This window comes from Melospiza georgiana, chromosome 8, assembly GCF_028018845.1.
Source record: "Melospiza georgiana isolate bMelGeo1 chromosome 8, bMelGeo1.pri, whole genome shotgun sequence".
Classification (NCBI taxonomy): Eukaryota; Metazoa; Chordata; class Aves; order Passeriformes; family Passerellidae; genus Melospiza; species Melospiza georgiana.
Genome location: NC_080437.1, coordinates 35042813 through 35057317, shown reverse-complemented (window position 1 = coordinate 35057317; position 14505 = coordinate 35042813). Strand labels below are relative to the sequence as shown.

The 14505-nt window shown below is 44.7% G+C and overlaps 1 protein-coding gene across 2 annotated transcripts in view; it reads right to left on the bottom strand.

Annotated features, from left to right (window-relative positions):
- Nucleotides 1-14505, bottom strand: part of DOCK1 (dedicator of cytokinesis 1) — a 279185-nt gene that overhangs the window by 224084 nt on the left and 40596 nt on the right. Inside the window, exons 9-18 of one of the 2 annotated variants that reach the window (XM_058028591.1) lie at nucleotides 13969-14050; nucleotides 13161-13296; nucleotides 12779-12851; nucleotides 10889-11031; nucleotides 8591-8716; nucleotides 7341-7465; nucleotides 6956-7054; nucleotides 5907-5979; nucleotides 4074-4177; nucleotides 3468-3651 (exon numbers count right to left, since the gene is read on the bottom strand). In XM_058028591.1, the coding sequence (XP_057884574.1) occupies nucleotides 3468-3651; nucleotides 4074-4177; nucleotides 5907-5979; nucleotides 6956-7054; nucleotides 7341-7465; nucleotides 8591-8716; nucleotides 10889-11031; nucleotides 12779-12851; nucleotides 13161-13296; nucleotides 13969-14050 (1145 nt within the window). The remainder of the gene's footprint in view (nucleotides 1-3467; nucleotides 3652-4073; nucleotides 4178-5906; nucleotides 5980-6955; nucleotides 7055-7340; nucleotides 7466-8590; nucleotides 8717-10888; nucleotides 11032-12778; nucleotides 12852-13160; nucleotides 13297-13968; nucleotides 14051-14505) is intronic. The other variant, XM_058028592.1, reaches the window with a different exon arrangement.

Below are 14505 nucleotides of genomic sequence, written 5' to 3'. Positions count from 1 at the left end.
GTGATGGCACAGCAAATGCTAAATGAATATACATTTGTGAGCACAAAATGTCAGAGCAGGCCAGCTGAAAGGGAAAAATAACTCCCAGGCTATGGAAAAATGGGCACTGGCTGGTAATGCAAGCATTAATTAACCCCAGCAAAGCAGCAGCCAGGCACTAATCCCACTCTTTGCACAGGGCTGTGTGGAAAATAAAGCAGAAAAAGAATGTAAAACAGGATTTCAGCCTACAGGAAACAAGAATGATGGAGTAAGCCTAGGTCAAGTGAAATTTGAGGTTAGAAAACACCAGGAGGGAGAGAGAATGAGGGTGCCCAGAGCAGCTGTGGCTGCCCCTGGATCCCTGGAGTGCCCAAGGCCAGGCTGGAGCAATGCCCAACAGTGGGAGGTGTCCCTGCCATGGCAGGGGTGGCACTGGATAATCATTAAGGTCACTTCCACCCAAACCAGTCTGGGATTCTGGGATTTCCCACTGCAAAAGGTTTAAACAAACAGCCAAACTGCAAAGGCCCCAGCAGCATCTTCACTTTATTAATGTGATTTATTATTCTGGGGAGTGCATATGAAGATTGCTCTTTTCCAGGGTATGTAACAAGTGTAAGGAACCATCCCAAGTTCCTGTTTTCCTTAACCTGGATCTATGCAAAAGCTTCCCTACAGAAACACCCAAATTTTTCCCAAAGCCCAGCCACTGAATTCAGTTAGAGAATATTTCCCCTCTAACTAAATTCCCATCTGTTCTTTGAAATTCCCTGCCTTCTTGACTTTAATATTTCATTTTCCAGTCTGTGTGATTTTTTTATTTTAATTCTGTGCTTACATCTTCATGTTTTATGCCACTGTAGCACTTCAAGTTGTCCTATGTTGGTTTTTTTTTAATTATCAACTGTGCTAAGTCAAGTTCCTTCCAAGTGTTCTCCAGAATCCTGGTCTCCTGGTTCCTCCAAGCCCTGATTCCAGTGAAGGAACAGCCACTCTTATCCAGAGATTCGAGTCCTTCAGGCAGAAGTGAGAACAGAAATTCTTGGAATAAGCTTTTGAGGTGCCCTGGATGCTTCCAACAGCAAATCCACAGGGACAGCACAGCCTGCTCTGCCTATTGATAACTGATAGTATTTTCCCAGCAAGCCATTAATGCAATCCCAGCTCTGTTCCCATCACCCTGATAACAAAAGGACATCCTGGAAGTTTGGGAAGAGGCTCCAGGAGCATTTACTTCCACAGGCACTGAGGATTTTTCCTCCTCCTCTTTGTCTTATGTCACCACTCTTTCTCAAAATTAACTGCAAAATCCAGGAAAAGGCCAGGGAATGTCCTGCTTTAATAAATTCTGCTCAAATCACTAAAAACTGGTCACGTGTTAAACTAAATAGACACCTCACACCATCACTCTCTCTCCATGTCTCAGCAGTGGCCAAGTTTGTTATTTTGAAGACTTTTCCATGCTAAGGACATCGATTACTGATGGAAAAGCAACATTAAAAACTCACAGTTCATAGAGAACTGAAGGCAAGGGAGTGTTCAAAGAGCTCAGGCACAAAAAAGTCTCTGCACCATCAAACACCACAGAAAAAGACAGATGACTGATTCACATACTTTTACAATTACTAAAAATAAGTTTTAAAGCCAGTTCTAAGATAGTTATGGAGGGTAAAGAAAGAACTATTACAGGTAACCAAAAGGAGAAAAATCAGCTTTGGCCCAACATTTTTGTGAGTGAGGATAACAATGAATTTTTATTTACTTGTTTTTAAGAAAGTTAAAGGAAGAATATTAACCAACCATCTTAAAATCAGCTTCAGAAATCACCATCTGAAAATGACTGCCAACTTTTAGATGAAAACTGATACTTGAGGGAGGAATTTAATGATGATTTTTTTGTTTTGTTTCTTTCCTGCTCAATGAGACATGGTGATCTTGCTTAATAATGTCACAGTACTTTGAAGAGAGAGAAAAGACTTTGGCAACTCCGAGGAAAAGTTTCCCAGACAACATAATTAACAGCAGCATTAAATAAAGATCAGGCCTTCAAAGCAAACAATATGTAAATCAAGCACCAAACAATGCTCAGGCTTCATTTTAATAGCAGTTCTGTGAAAGCCACATCAATATATTGATCACTGGGAAATACTTTTAACTACTAACGAGCACTAGGGAGGGGCTGAAGGGAAAAACAGCAGCGATTTTCCAACAAAAAGCAGTTTAATTCCAGATGTTGGATCAAGCCCCAGCCCCAGTTTAATTCCAGATGTTGGACCCTGCTCTGCAAGCCCCAGCCCCAGTTTAATTCCAGATGTTGGATCCTGCTCTCCAAGCCCCAGCCCCATTGTGCTGCTGCTGAAGATTTTTTCTCTTTTTTCTTTTTTTAAGTATCCATGCCATGTTCCTCATTTCTTCCCCTCCAAGTTGTGTCCTCCTCCTTGACTTTTCCCCCTGCTTTTGCAGCACCTGTGAGCTTCGTTTTGGCCTGTTTTGTTCCTTTGCACCGCAGCTCATCTCCTCACATCCTGGGAGCCCACCTTTGCTGGGAAATCCTCCCAGCACATCCCAGTTTTTAGCTGAACGCCCAGCCAGGCTCCAGGGCTGCCAGGCTGCAGTGGAACTGACGTGCTCTGCATGTGAAACAGCCGGGATGAGCTGGGAGAGCCCCTGGAAAGCAGCACAGCCAAGGCAGGGCCGGAGCCACCGAGCAGGGACATCCCCCTGGGCAGAGGGGACTCTGCATGTGGCAGTGTCCCCAGGCAGCTGCCACAGCCCTTCCTGAGTCACAGCAGCTCCCTGCATGACTCAGTCCCCATGGAATGACCCTCCCACACTGCTGGAGCAGCCAGGAGAACAAGGGATGGCTCCATGGCAACCAGCACCGAGTCACAGGCAGGGCAGGGGCTGCAAATGGCAAAGGTTTGCTGTGGTGGCTGCCACCAGCTCCCACAGCCTGGGGATGCACTCAGCCAGCTGGCAAAGGAGGGAATGCACGGTTGGAAAGGGACACACGGAGCCAAGGCCACTCCTAGGAGGTGTGGGAACATGAGGGTGACCTCCATCCTCCCCTAACATCCTTCCTGCACACAGGAGAGACCGTCAGAGCTGTCCCCAGCCCTGAGATATGGACAGTGCACCTTGGAATAACAAACCAGCATGTCTGGAGCACAGCCCTGATGTCACCTGCTCTTGAGAGCAAACTCATCCCCCCCTCAGTGCTGTTTTTCAGAGAGCAGTGAAATGCCAGAGCCTGTTTCAGTGCATTTCAGGGCAACAGCCTCAACCATATGGGAAACAATACCCCTGGTCCCCCTCCACTTGGATTCTTCTGGTTTTTTCAGAGACATCAACTGCTCTGGAGCAAACAGAGCAAAGCTTGGATGGTTCACACACTCAGCCAGCAAACAGCCACGTGGAATGGGGATGGAGAAGGCAGCAGAGCCAGCACACAACCCCTGTGAGGAGCAGCAGCTCTGGGCACTCACCATTCTGGGTAAGCTTTGTTGAGCAGACCAGAGTGGAAATCTGGAAGGAGTCCTTGCTGATGGTGCAGCTCCCAAGGTTCTGCATGCTCTTGCCTGTGGCTGAGTGTCCCTTCTCCTCCAGCTCAATCTTTGTGGATGGCAGACTCAGATAGGTGGAGGCATCCTCCAGCTTCTTGGCCTCTGCCTGCAGGGATGTTTGAAACACAGCAGGAGAAAATACCCTGTCAAAATCTCGGTAATAAGAAAATTTTAACCTTTATACTGGATTTTCTTGGGTTTGGAGCTATCAAATGCATCTTTAACAACACTAATTTAGCATTAATCTGGCTACATTAAAGCCAAAATGGCTTAATGGCTTAATTAAAAGGCTACAGAATTCATTTTTCCCAACCCACTCAACTCCCAAAACTCAACAACAAATCCTGCTGAAATTACAACATATTAAAGGTTTAACACTCAATCTCCCATATAAACCAACTGCTCAGGACTTGCTGCTTAGTTTGATTTAACAGCAGAGTTCAAAACACATTTTCCAGTGTAATTCTGGAACAGAATTCCCCAGAAGTCAGTCAGTGGAGCTTCCCTGCTGGGAAGTCAAAATTCTACCTTGTAAACTATAAGGTCATGCTCTCCATCCCTCAGAGTCGTCCCATCATATCTCATGAGCTTCACAAATGCCAGAGCAAATATTTTCTCAGATTTGTCTTTGGCTGTTGCAAAAAAAAAAGAAAAAAAAAAAGAAAAAATCACTACATAATTATTTCTACAGTCAGGACACCTAAATCTCACAAACATGGACAACTTGTCAGTGAGGGACCACAGCAAAGATTCTCATGTAAATTAAGTGCATAAAAAACTGGAGAAGTCTTCTAAAAGCAAGACAGAACCAAAAAAAATAAAAAAAAACCCAAATGAATACATCAACAATAACCAGATGCTTCTTATTTCCATATTCTGTCTGTTCTTTTTGGAAAGCTTTATAAAGGCAAATTTTAAAAACAAAACAGAAATGTGATGCACTGAGAAAGGCCAGGTTTTTAGAAGAATGGCAGTGTTTGGGAGCTGGAATAAAGATTAAACACCAGCACTGAGGATCTCATCAGAGCACAGAGCCCTGAGGACAGACATTTGCAGGGGGAACATTAGAAACAAAACAAAAACTGGATCCATAAATGCAGATGAAGTGCCTCAGTATTTTGAAAGCTGACCCATTCTGCAGCCAACAGGAACTAAAAAATGCATTCAGCTTCTTCTTGGTTAAATCTGTTGGCAAAAGTTTAAAACAAGAAAGCAAGAGACGAAGGAGAGATCACAAAGGAAGCAGAGAAGTAAAGCCAGAAGGAAAGTGTCATCACCTTGAGGCAGCCCAAGGAGCCTGGGAGAAAGCCCTGGAAGGGGCTCTTGTTGATATTTAGGAGTGACCTCTTTTAAATATTTAGGCTGTGGCCAATCTAAATATTTAAGTCATTCTAATAACAAATGTGACTCTAATAATTTGTAGCACACAATCAAATTTCTGATAATAATGACACTGAATTTTGGAACATTGTTTTCCTTAAAAAGTGTCATTGTCTAGATTATTTTATTAATTTTCTTAATCCCAAAGTCTTCAATTCCTGATGCTAAACCAACCGTAGACTTTCACATTCCCATTTGCTGAAGATCTTTATTACTCCCTACCTCTAAGATACAAAATACCACAACCCTCTGAGTTATTAATGAAAAGGTTTACTCCATTAGTAACCCAGTAAAAAACTCCATTTGTTCCCTTTGGGGGAAAAAACTGGGCAGGGAAGGAAAAAATCAGGATAGGTAAGAGTGAGGAAGATGTAACAGGAAAAAGGAGCTGAGCTATGACAAAGTGTCACAAATATAATCCTGCACTAAAAGTAATGGGAATAATCAGTTCTGGAATGGGAATGTGGGAATGGCATCCCAGCTCCAGGAATTCCCAAGGATGATGCCTTGTGCAACCTGCCCTAGAGCAGAGGCTGGGCAGAGCTCCAGAATAAAGCAGGGATTTATCCAAAGCATCTCCTCCATGGACCCACCTTGGTCAGCACCAGAGCCCAGCCAGGGCTGCACCCAAGATGAACCAAAATGGCCCCAAAATGCACGGCCGGGCACGGGCTCTGTCCCTGGGATCAGTTCTGCTCCATTTGCACCTTGCAGTTCATTGTCCCATTCCAGCTTTAGCCCAGGCAGTCCCACCCTGCTTGTTTTTCTCTCTGCAGCCCACGGTGTTTGTGCTCCTGGGCTGAGATTTGGGTCATTTGTCCTTGGTGCCCAGCTGGAGCAGGAATTGTTTTGTCTCCCTGCTCTGTGCACAGAGCTCAGCGTCCCTGATGTGAGCCCAGACCCACACACTAAAGCAGCACTAAAGAATGGGAAAATACAAAAGCTAAGCCTGAGGCATGGAGGAGAGGCTGAGTTACTCACAGTCCTGGGAGGATCTGTGGCGGAAGGTGAACCTCAGGTGGCTGCGGTTCACGTCCTCGATGGGGATGGCAACCTGGCACCAGGAGAGGACAAGGAAATGGTCAGGGCAGCACCTCCAGCCCCCCTCAACCCCATCCAGACACCTTCCAAGCGATCAGTGAGTGACAATCCCAGCAGCACATCCATCCTCTGCCATCCTTTCTGTCTACAGACACAATGAGGCACCTTTGGAGTGAAAATTCTGGTGTGGGGAGCAGCTGCAAGGCCCCTGTGAGCACACAGCCCCTGCTCCCACTGCTGCAGAGACTGAATGGATTCCAGAAAGCCACCATCAACCTCCAAACATGGCAGTGGAGAGGTTATTACCCAGCAAAATGAGCAGGCTTAAAGCAGAGCCCAAACAGTGATGAGTGCAAGACAAGGGGAGGAGAATGAAACGGTCAGGGCAGCACCTTCAGCCTTCCCCAACCCCATCCAGACACCTTCCAAGTGATCAGTGAGTGACAATCCCAGGGGCACATCCATCCTCTGCCATTCTAACAGCCCTTTTCTGCCTACAGACACAATGAGGCACCTTTGAAGTGAAAATTCTGGTGTGGGGAGCAGCTGCAAGGCCCCTGTGAGCACACAGCCTCTGCTCACAGACAGACTGAAAGGATTCCAGGTTTGCAATCTCCAAAAGTGGCAGTGGAAAGGTTATTACTGCAGCAAAATGAGCGGGCTTAAAGCACAACCAGCTCCCCAAACAGTGATGAGTCCAACACCATGGCAAATGTGTTTTAGCCTTAATATCCTGCTCTCCTCTAGGTCAGCTCCATGGAAAGAGAGCAAACCATTCCTGCAGAGGTGCTGGAGTTTCCCCACACCAGTCATCCTGAGCAATGGCTGAAATAAAATTCAATATGCAATAAAAGTCAAAGCCTCTCTTAGCTGAGCTATTCCTTGCCCTGCTGAACACAGGCACTGCATTTCCCCACTTTTGTTTCCCACTGGAAGCTGTATTAATGGCACATTAACACCCAGAGAAGTTATTTTAACAGTTTAAATACCTTTACAGTCTCAAACCAGCGAGGCTGCTTTACTTGGTAATAGATCACTGACTTGTACTCTGAGATGGCTTCATCACCAGCACCAGGAAAAATAACACTCTGCAAAAACAAACACAAGGGGAAGCATTTATGTCACCTGAACTCCACTTTTTCAGTCAAATAAATAAAAAATAAATCAGTGAAGTAGGTCAGAATAAGAGAGAAGGCTCCTCATGAAATTGGTACCAAAATGCATGCATGGATAAGGCAAGATGCATTTAATGATGACAAAAGTTTGGTTGAAAATAAAACCTGGGACCTTAAGCTGACAAATACAGCTGTTGAAAAGGCTTAACATGATATGTATCAAAACCAAAAAGCCCCCAGACATTAAATACTTTAATACCTCTAATCTCTTGCCATCTTCATCATAAACAGACACTGTGACTTCCACATTCTTTGCTGTGGTTTTACTGCCTTTGTCAAAATCTCCCTGCACCAAGGTGACATAGATGTCATTTCTAACATCTCCTACAAGGGAAAGCAAAGCACAAAATAACCCACAATTCTCACAGTAAACCCAAGCATTTGGGCAACCAAGGACACACAGAAACAATGGCAGACCATTTCAAACACCCCATTTCCATTTATTTCATTTTTACACAACTTCTCTCAGTATTCACTTGAAAGAAAAAGTTTCAACACATTTATCCCATAAAAAGGTATTTTGCAATTGAAAATATTTTAACAGCCTACAAGAGGTCTCTAATTTGTTACAGCAGGAAGAGGTTTGATGGTTTTGCTGGCCTGGGGGTTGTAGTTAGATCTATGGCTAAAAATGCTCCTCAGTTCCACCCAATTCAAATGAAATTTTGACAATGAGCTGGGGATTTCCAATAATTTTATGAGCCAGCACAGGATGCAAACAAGGTGCTGAGGCACTCCCACTTGTAGAGGAGACTGTGAAACATCTGACAGACATCTGCCAGCAGCCACAGGGAGACCTGGAACTGGGGTGGGCTCTGGAAACATCTCACGGATCCCCAGAGCCCATCAATCTGCAAAGGACACTGCAGGTTCTGCTCTTGCTCATGGCAGTTTTTATTTGGAGAAGCACCACGTTTTTGGGTTGGTTTCCATGGCTTTTGATTTGTTTTTGTGGGGTTTTTTTGTAAACACCTGAACATGCACAGAATACATGGATTTTTAAAAAATGATGTGGGCTCTCTTTCAGATGCATTACCCAGATCTGGTACAAACCCTAAGAGAGCTGCTATCTCTAAATCAAGCCTGTGCCTCAAAAATCTGCTTTGGATTCAGCACAGGAGAGGAGTTTTACATATGCCCTTGCTATGGGGATAATACAAAGTGTGTACTTTGTGCACATTCTTTTTAACTGGGAAAAAAAACAGAATTTCCATTCTCACTGGGATTTCCTGTCTTCTTGATGGGGGTGGGAGCTTTATTTATTGATGCTGGTATTACCAAAGTATTTTACATTTATTTTTAATTATTTTTAACTTTTGATGATTTTTTTTTAATGCATACCATATCTCATATTCATCTTTAATTATTTTTTCCTCCAAAACCTCCCATACATACAGCCATTTAAAGCAGGTTAAAATATAACAAAGCAGCATTAATTAAGTGCCTTACCAGGCATGATAATCTCAGGAAAGCCCATTTTCCGAGCCACTGCTGTTGACCTGTCCACTAAGTGTGGAAACTCTTTCCTAATCTGATGGATATCTCCTGGAAGAAGTTTCAAAGTCACCCACAGACCTGTTGTATAAAAAAACCCAGTTATGAAACTGCTGGGATTTATTCCTACTTACTGAAGATTTCTTTCTAGAACTTGAAAAATGTAAAAACGTTAAAATAGTTAGGTGCATTAAGATAACTGATCTTCCTTTACTAAAAAAAAATAGAAAATATTTTCAAACACTGAACAGATCTCATCACTTCACACAAAAATATGAGTACAGCACAAAGAAATATTTCTGATTATGTTCCATGTTCTTTGTAATGAGATGTTTATCTTCCATGGGGAAAAAAGAGAAGGAGCAAGGATGATTTGCATGGAGAGACCCAAGGATTCCAAGCAAGCAATAGCAGCAGATCCACGCCCCAAACTGATTGATCACCCCCCCATAAAGCTGTTTTTACTGCTCTGAGCACACAAATCTACAGCATCAGCTTCACACAGCTGATATTTTTCTGCTCAGCAGCAGAAGAAGCCACTAAAAAGCTGCTGCTTGCCAACTAACATCAGGCACATTTGTTACAGGAAAAAGAAAGATGCCAAAGTGGAAAAAAACCCCATAAAAATAAAAAAGAAACTCAACCCAAAGAAGCCTCCACTTGGTGAAGTGGCTGGCAATCAAGTTTAAGCACAAAATAATCACAGCAGCAATTTGCAGAAGAAAATCCTAAAATTAAAAGCTATGAAAAACACCCCAAAAATATTCATCCACGAAATAAATTGTGGGTTACCCTGTTAGAGAATTAACTGTACATTCATTTTGTGTACACTTGGCAGCTTGTCTTTTCCATGGTATCTCTGTCAGAGTTTCTGGGCTGATTTGCTGCCAGGGATGGTTCTGACAGCTGCTACTTCACTGAGCTGCAACTGTACCTGCACTGACTGGCTGAGGAACAACTCCTGATCCTTTTTCTGTTTGTCTGGGCATTCTTTTTTAGGGAAATGAATAAAAGACACTGAAATCTTTCCTCCTGTGGGATACACACTGGCCACAGGTGAAAACAAGGATGGGAAGCAGATAAAACTTTTCCTCATTAGCTAAAGGAGAATTTAAAAGGAAGGCTTATATAAAATTTTGTTTGCTATTAATTAGTGCAAAAATCAGGGGAAAGTGTGCAGTTTTCCTGGGGTTTGGCCAGATATGGAGTGATACAGATATTCACAGTGTGTTTGGCGGAAACTCTGTATGAGTCAGCATAGCTCTGCATTAATCCAGAATTCCCAGAAGATACTGAAGCCAGCATTGGAATAACTGGGCACAGCCACATCATGATCACGGGATCACACACAAAAATAAATCAACCCAGAGCAGTGGCCTGGAAAAGCTACCAGGGAAGGTTTCAGGGGGGTGGCCTGGCCCTGGCTCCCTCCTCACCTCCTGTGAGCTCAGGTCTCCTGGGGAAGGAGCAAAATGTTCCAAGTGCAGCTGCAGAGAGCAAGAATATGGGGAAGGAAGAGAAGGGAGGGAATATCCCTTCCTTCAGCATGGAGAGGTAAAAAATCCACAGCTCAAGGGCACAAGAGGTGAGTCCTTGAGTCATCACCTCCAGCACAGGATCTGTCATGGGACAGGTGGGGCTGGAAGGGACCTCTGGAGATCTGGAGAGATCTCTGGAGATCACCCAGTCCTGCCAAGGGGAGCAGGTGACACAGGAACGTGTTCAGTGGGTTGGGACAGGTCTGCACAAAGGGAAACTCCACGTCCTCCCTGGGCAGCTGTTTCAGAGCTCTGCCACCCTCCATGGGAAGGAGTTCTTCCTCATGGTGAGGTGGAACTTGTGTTTTATGTTATGGCCACTGCTCCTCACCCTGTCATGGGGAACCACTGAAAAGGGTCTGGCCCCATCCCCTGACACCCTCTGGATGTACTGATATGGAATATTGAGATTCCCTCTCAGTCTCCTCTCCCCAGAGCAACCAGGCCCAGCTCCCTCAGTCTCTGCTCAGAGATGTCCAGACCCTTGATCATCTTGGTCCCTCACCAGCAGAAATATAAACACATCCAAGAGCTGAACAATGCTACAACATGCAGAGTCCACACTGGGCAGGGGAAAAATTATGGGAAAGGGGGAAGAGCATTCCATGAGGAGTGGGGAAAGGAGGAACAAAAGCATCCAGACAATTTTTGATCCCAAAATCAAAACCACCACGAGATGAAGCAAATCAAAGTGCACAGAAAGAGCAGTACCTACCCTGACCCTTGTGGTTGACTTCTTTAGCAGCAATCACTTTGTTTATAACAGTCTGCAGGAAATCATTCTCCCCTGCCACCCTGGGTGAAAAACGGGATGATATGTTCAGCTGCTTGTGTCGAATGGCGTCATCCAACGCTAGCCTGGAGGATGCACATGACGACCAACACCAGGAGACAAAGGGGCACAGAAAACCAGAAGTCACAGTGACAAGGGAACACAAAAGATCGTATCATAGTTGTGACAAAGAGTATTTATTAGTCAACGCAGGACAGAGGACAGGAAAGGTAACAAGAAAGACAGAGGGAGATCATTAATCAGAAGAACGCTGATCTACCACAGAGAGTCCAGCACACCTGTGAGGGCTCTGCTCCCTCAGGGACAGGGACAGTCCTCAGGGAGCAGGGGGAGCTCTCCCACATGGGAGGCCCCAGTTACTCATGAAAACCCACACAGGCAGTTCTCTTTTCTATAAATATTGAAATATATTCATAGCAGACTGGCCCTGCAACACCTCCAGGGTCACCTCTGTCATTGCACAGGTGGAGTGCCTGAAGGAAAAGCTCCCATCAATCTCACAGGGAAAAGGAGGAGAAGAGCAGACAACCCAACTCAGTGAACAAATGAGAAGATGGGGACGATAAATAAACAGCAGCATTAGGTGGCACTGAAGTAAATCTTGCCAAGTGCTTTTGACAGCCATTGTGCTGGTGGCCAGTGAATGAATACAAACAAAGATATGAAAACAGAATTCATGTGGTACAACAGAAACAAAGCATGGGATGAGGAGAAAAATGTGCCTCATATACACAGCCCAAATCTATGTTGGGAATAACAACACCAGCGTTCACCCTGCATTGGTTTCCACCTTATTCATGTCCTTTGGGATAGACTTTTTCAGGAGAATGTTCTCATTTATTACAGGGGGAAAAGAAAAATCATATTGTGCATCTTTCTGAAGCTCTGTGTATATGGAACAGGAAAAATGAATCAGTGCTAATGGAGCAGAAAACTGGATGTTCCATTAGCACCCCCTCTGAAAGGTTCATTTTCATTGCATACTTCCACACTGGCTAAAAAATAACTTTGCTGTTGTTTACCACACAATAAATGTATCTTTCTCTTCCCCAAACCCCATTTTCCTTGAAAAATGGAATTGTACTTTGATTTTGTCATTAACCTGTCAGGACCTGCACACTTTGCAGTCCTCTCACCAGCCCTACACCTTCAAACTACAACAGCATCCTGAATTGTGCCTATTTCTCAAAACAAAGTTAATTTATGATTTTATTATGCCAAGCTTTTTAAAAAATACTATTAAAAGCCCATCTGAATATCCATTAGAGCATTAATCAAGGAATTTAGCTCCCATAACTATGTTTTGCCTTTTGAAACAGATGGCAGTCCAGCATATTCCACAATGGGAGAACTAAGCATCCATGTAAATATATTATTTATTCATTTTTTATTTATTTACTTCATGTAAATTTATTTGCCTTATCCCTTCTACCTTTCCTCACTTCATGGAAGTAAAAACTTGGGATTTATGGATGGAACATGATCTCTATTGATCTCAGGCAGAGCTAAACCAGCAGTGAACTTACTTTAAGCACTTCATCTCTTACACATTCTCCCCCTGACATCTTGAAACAAAAAGAAAACAAGCCCTCAAAACTGGGAATGGATGTTTTAAACTCCAAAAAACCTGAAGTTTCTAGGGATATCACTGTTGCAGCTAATGGCAAATTATCAGGAAAGATATATTAACAATATTACTGCAGAGAAAATATCCCATGGAAATAAATTAGCTTAAAATATTAGCTTTTTTTAAAAATCAAAGTTTAAATCTTGTTTTTTTTCTGTTTGTTCTTGCACCTGCTCCCTACTTACGGCTGGAAGGGGATGAAGTGCTGCTTGTCCTCATCATCAACCTTGCCGTTAATGATGTCGGTAACATCCATCACTGCAAAGACAAACCAAGGGCACTGAATGAACTCAGCAACGTGGGAAGAGGGAAACCCCTGGGGAACTGAAGCCACAGTGACTCAGAAGAGGGGTGGAATTATCAACTGTGGAATTTCAGAGTTGTCTATGGAATAACAGGGTGAAAATGAGCTTTGGAATCTCAGCTACACAAACCAAAGGTACAGGATACAGCAACCAGTCTGATGGGATTTGAACAACTCTGGGTTTATCCAGCCCCACAGCAGCTCCACCACCCAGTTTGCATGGAAGGACTGAGGAGGAGATGGAGAGAGCACCCCAGAGGTACCTGCCACCCCGAAGGGCCTGCGCAGCCCCGACGTCAGCTTCCTGGTGTTGTTGTCCCGCAGCTCCATCCTGCCCACACGCACGATCTGACACACAAAACTGATCTTCTCCCTCTTCAGGTCCTTGCTGCCCAGGTCCTACAAACAGGAGTGACATCAGGCTGCTTTCTAATGGCTGAATTTCAAGTTCCATTTCAGCAGGCAGAGGCTTTGCTGTTCAGAATTTGCCTTTGCTGTGCAAGCCTCTAACAAAAAGCGCTCTCAGAGCTGAGCAGCTTTTGTAACAGTACTTCAACATCTTACCGGAGTTCTGTGCAAATTCCTTAGGAGGTCAAACCATTTCTAGTAAGTTAAAAGTTCAAAAATTCACTTTGGTTTTTCCCAGGTGTTGAGAACATTTAGCAGCCACTTAGGAGAAATGTCTCCTGCAAGCCCCCAGGAGCACAAAATCATGGAACAATTTGGGCTGGAAGGGATCTTCAAAATCATCTTATTCCCACCCCAGCAGTGAGCAGGGACACCTTCCACTGTCCCAGGGGGCTCCACCTTGGCCTTGGACACTTGCAGGGATCCAGGGGCAGCCACAGCTGCTCTGGGCACTTTGTGCCAGGGCCTGCCCACCCTCCCAGGGAACAATTCCTAATTCCCAATATCTCACCTAACCCTGCCTTCCAGCAGTAGCAGCCACTCCCCCTTGCCCTCCAGGCCCTCCCCAGCTCTGTTTCCCCCTGCAGGGGTGCCCCAGGCTGGTCCCACCCAGCCCAACCCCACGCCAGGGCAGCTGCCAGGCCCTGGGCAGGGCACACTCACAGTGAACACGGCCCTCAGGTTGTGCAGCCTGTCAATGTCCTTGGGGAGGCCACAGCTCGACCACCTCACCAGGTAGTTCTCACTGAAAAGAACAACATTTTGAAGACTTTTTGTTTAAATCATAGAGCAACAGAAGCACAGAATCCTTTGGGCTGGAAGGGATCATGAAGAACATCCCATTCCATCCCCTGCCATGGCAGGGACGCCTCCCACTGCCCCAGGCTGCTCCAAGTCCTGTCCAACCTGACCTTGGGCACTGCCAGGGATTGGGAGTCCACAACCTCTCTGGGAAACCCATGCCAGTGCCTCACCACCCTCCCAGGAAAGGATTTCTTCCTAATATCCCATCTAAATCCACCCTCTTTCAGCTTAAAGCCATTCCTCCATACCCTATGAATGACTGCCCTTTAACTTAAGCACATAAAATCAACTTCAGAATTCACAGGAGACTTTTCAACCCAATTTCCTTATCCTAAGGAAACAAATATTGAGCAGGGAGCTGGCATTTCCCTTAGTGCACACAATTTTTATAAAGAA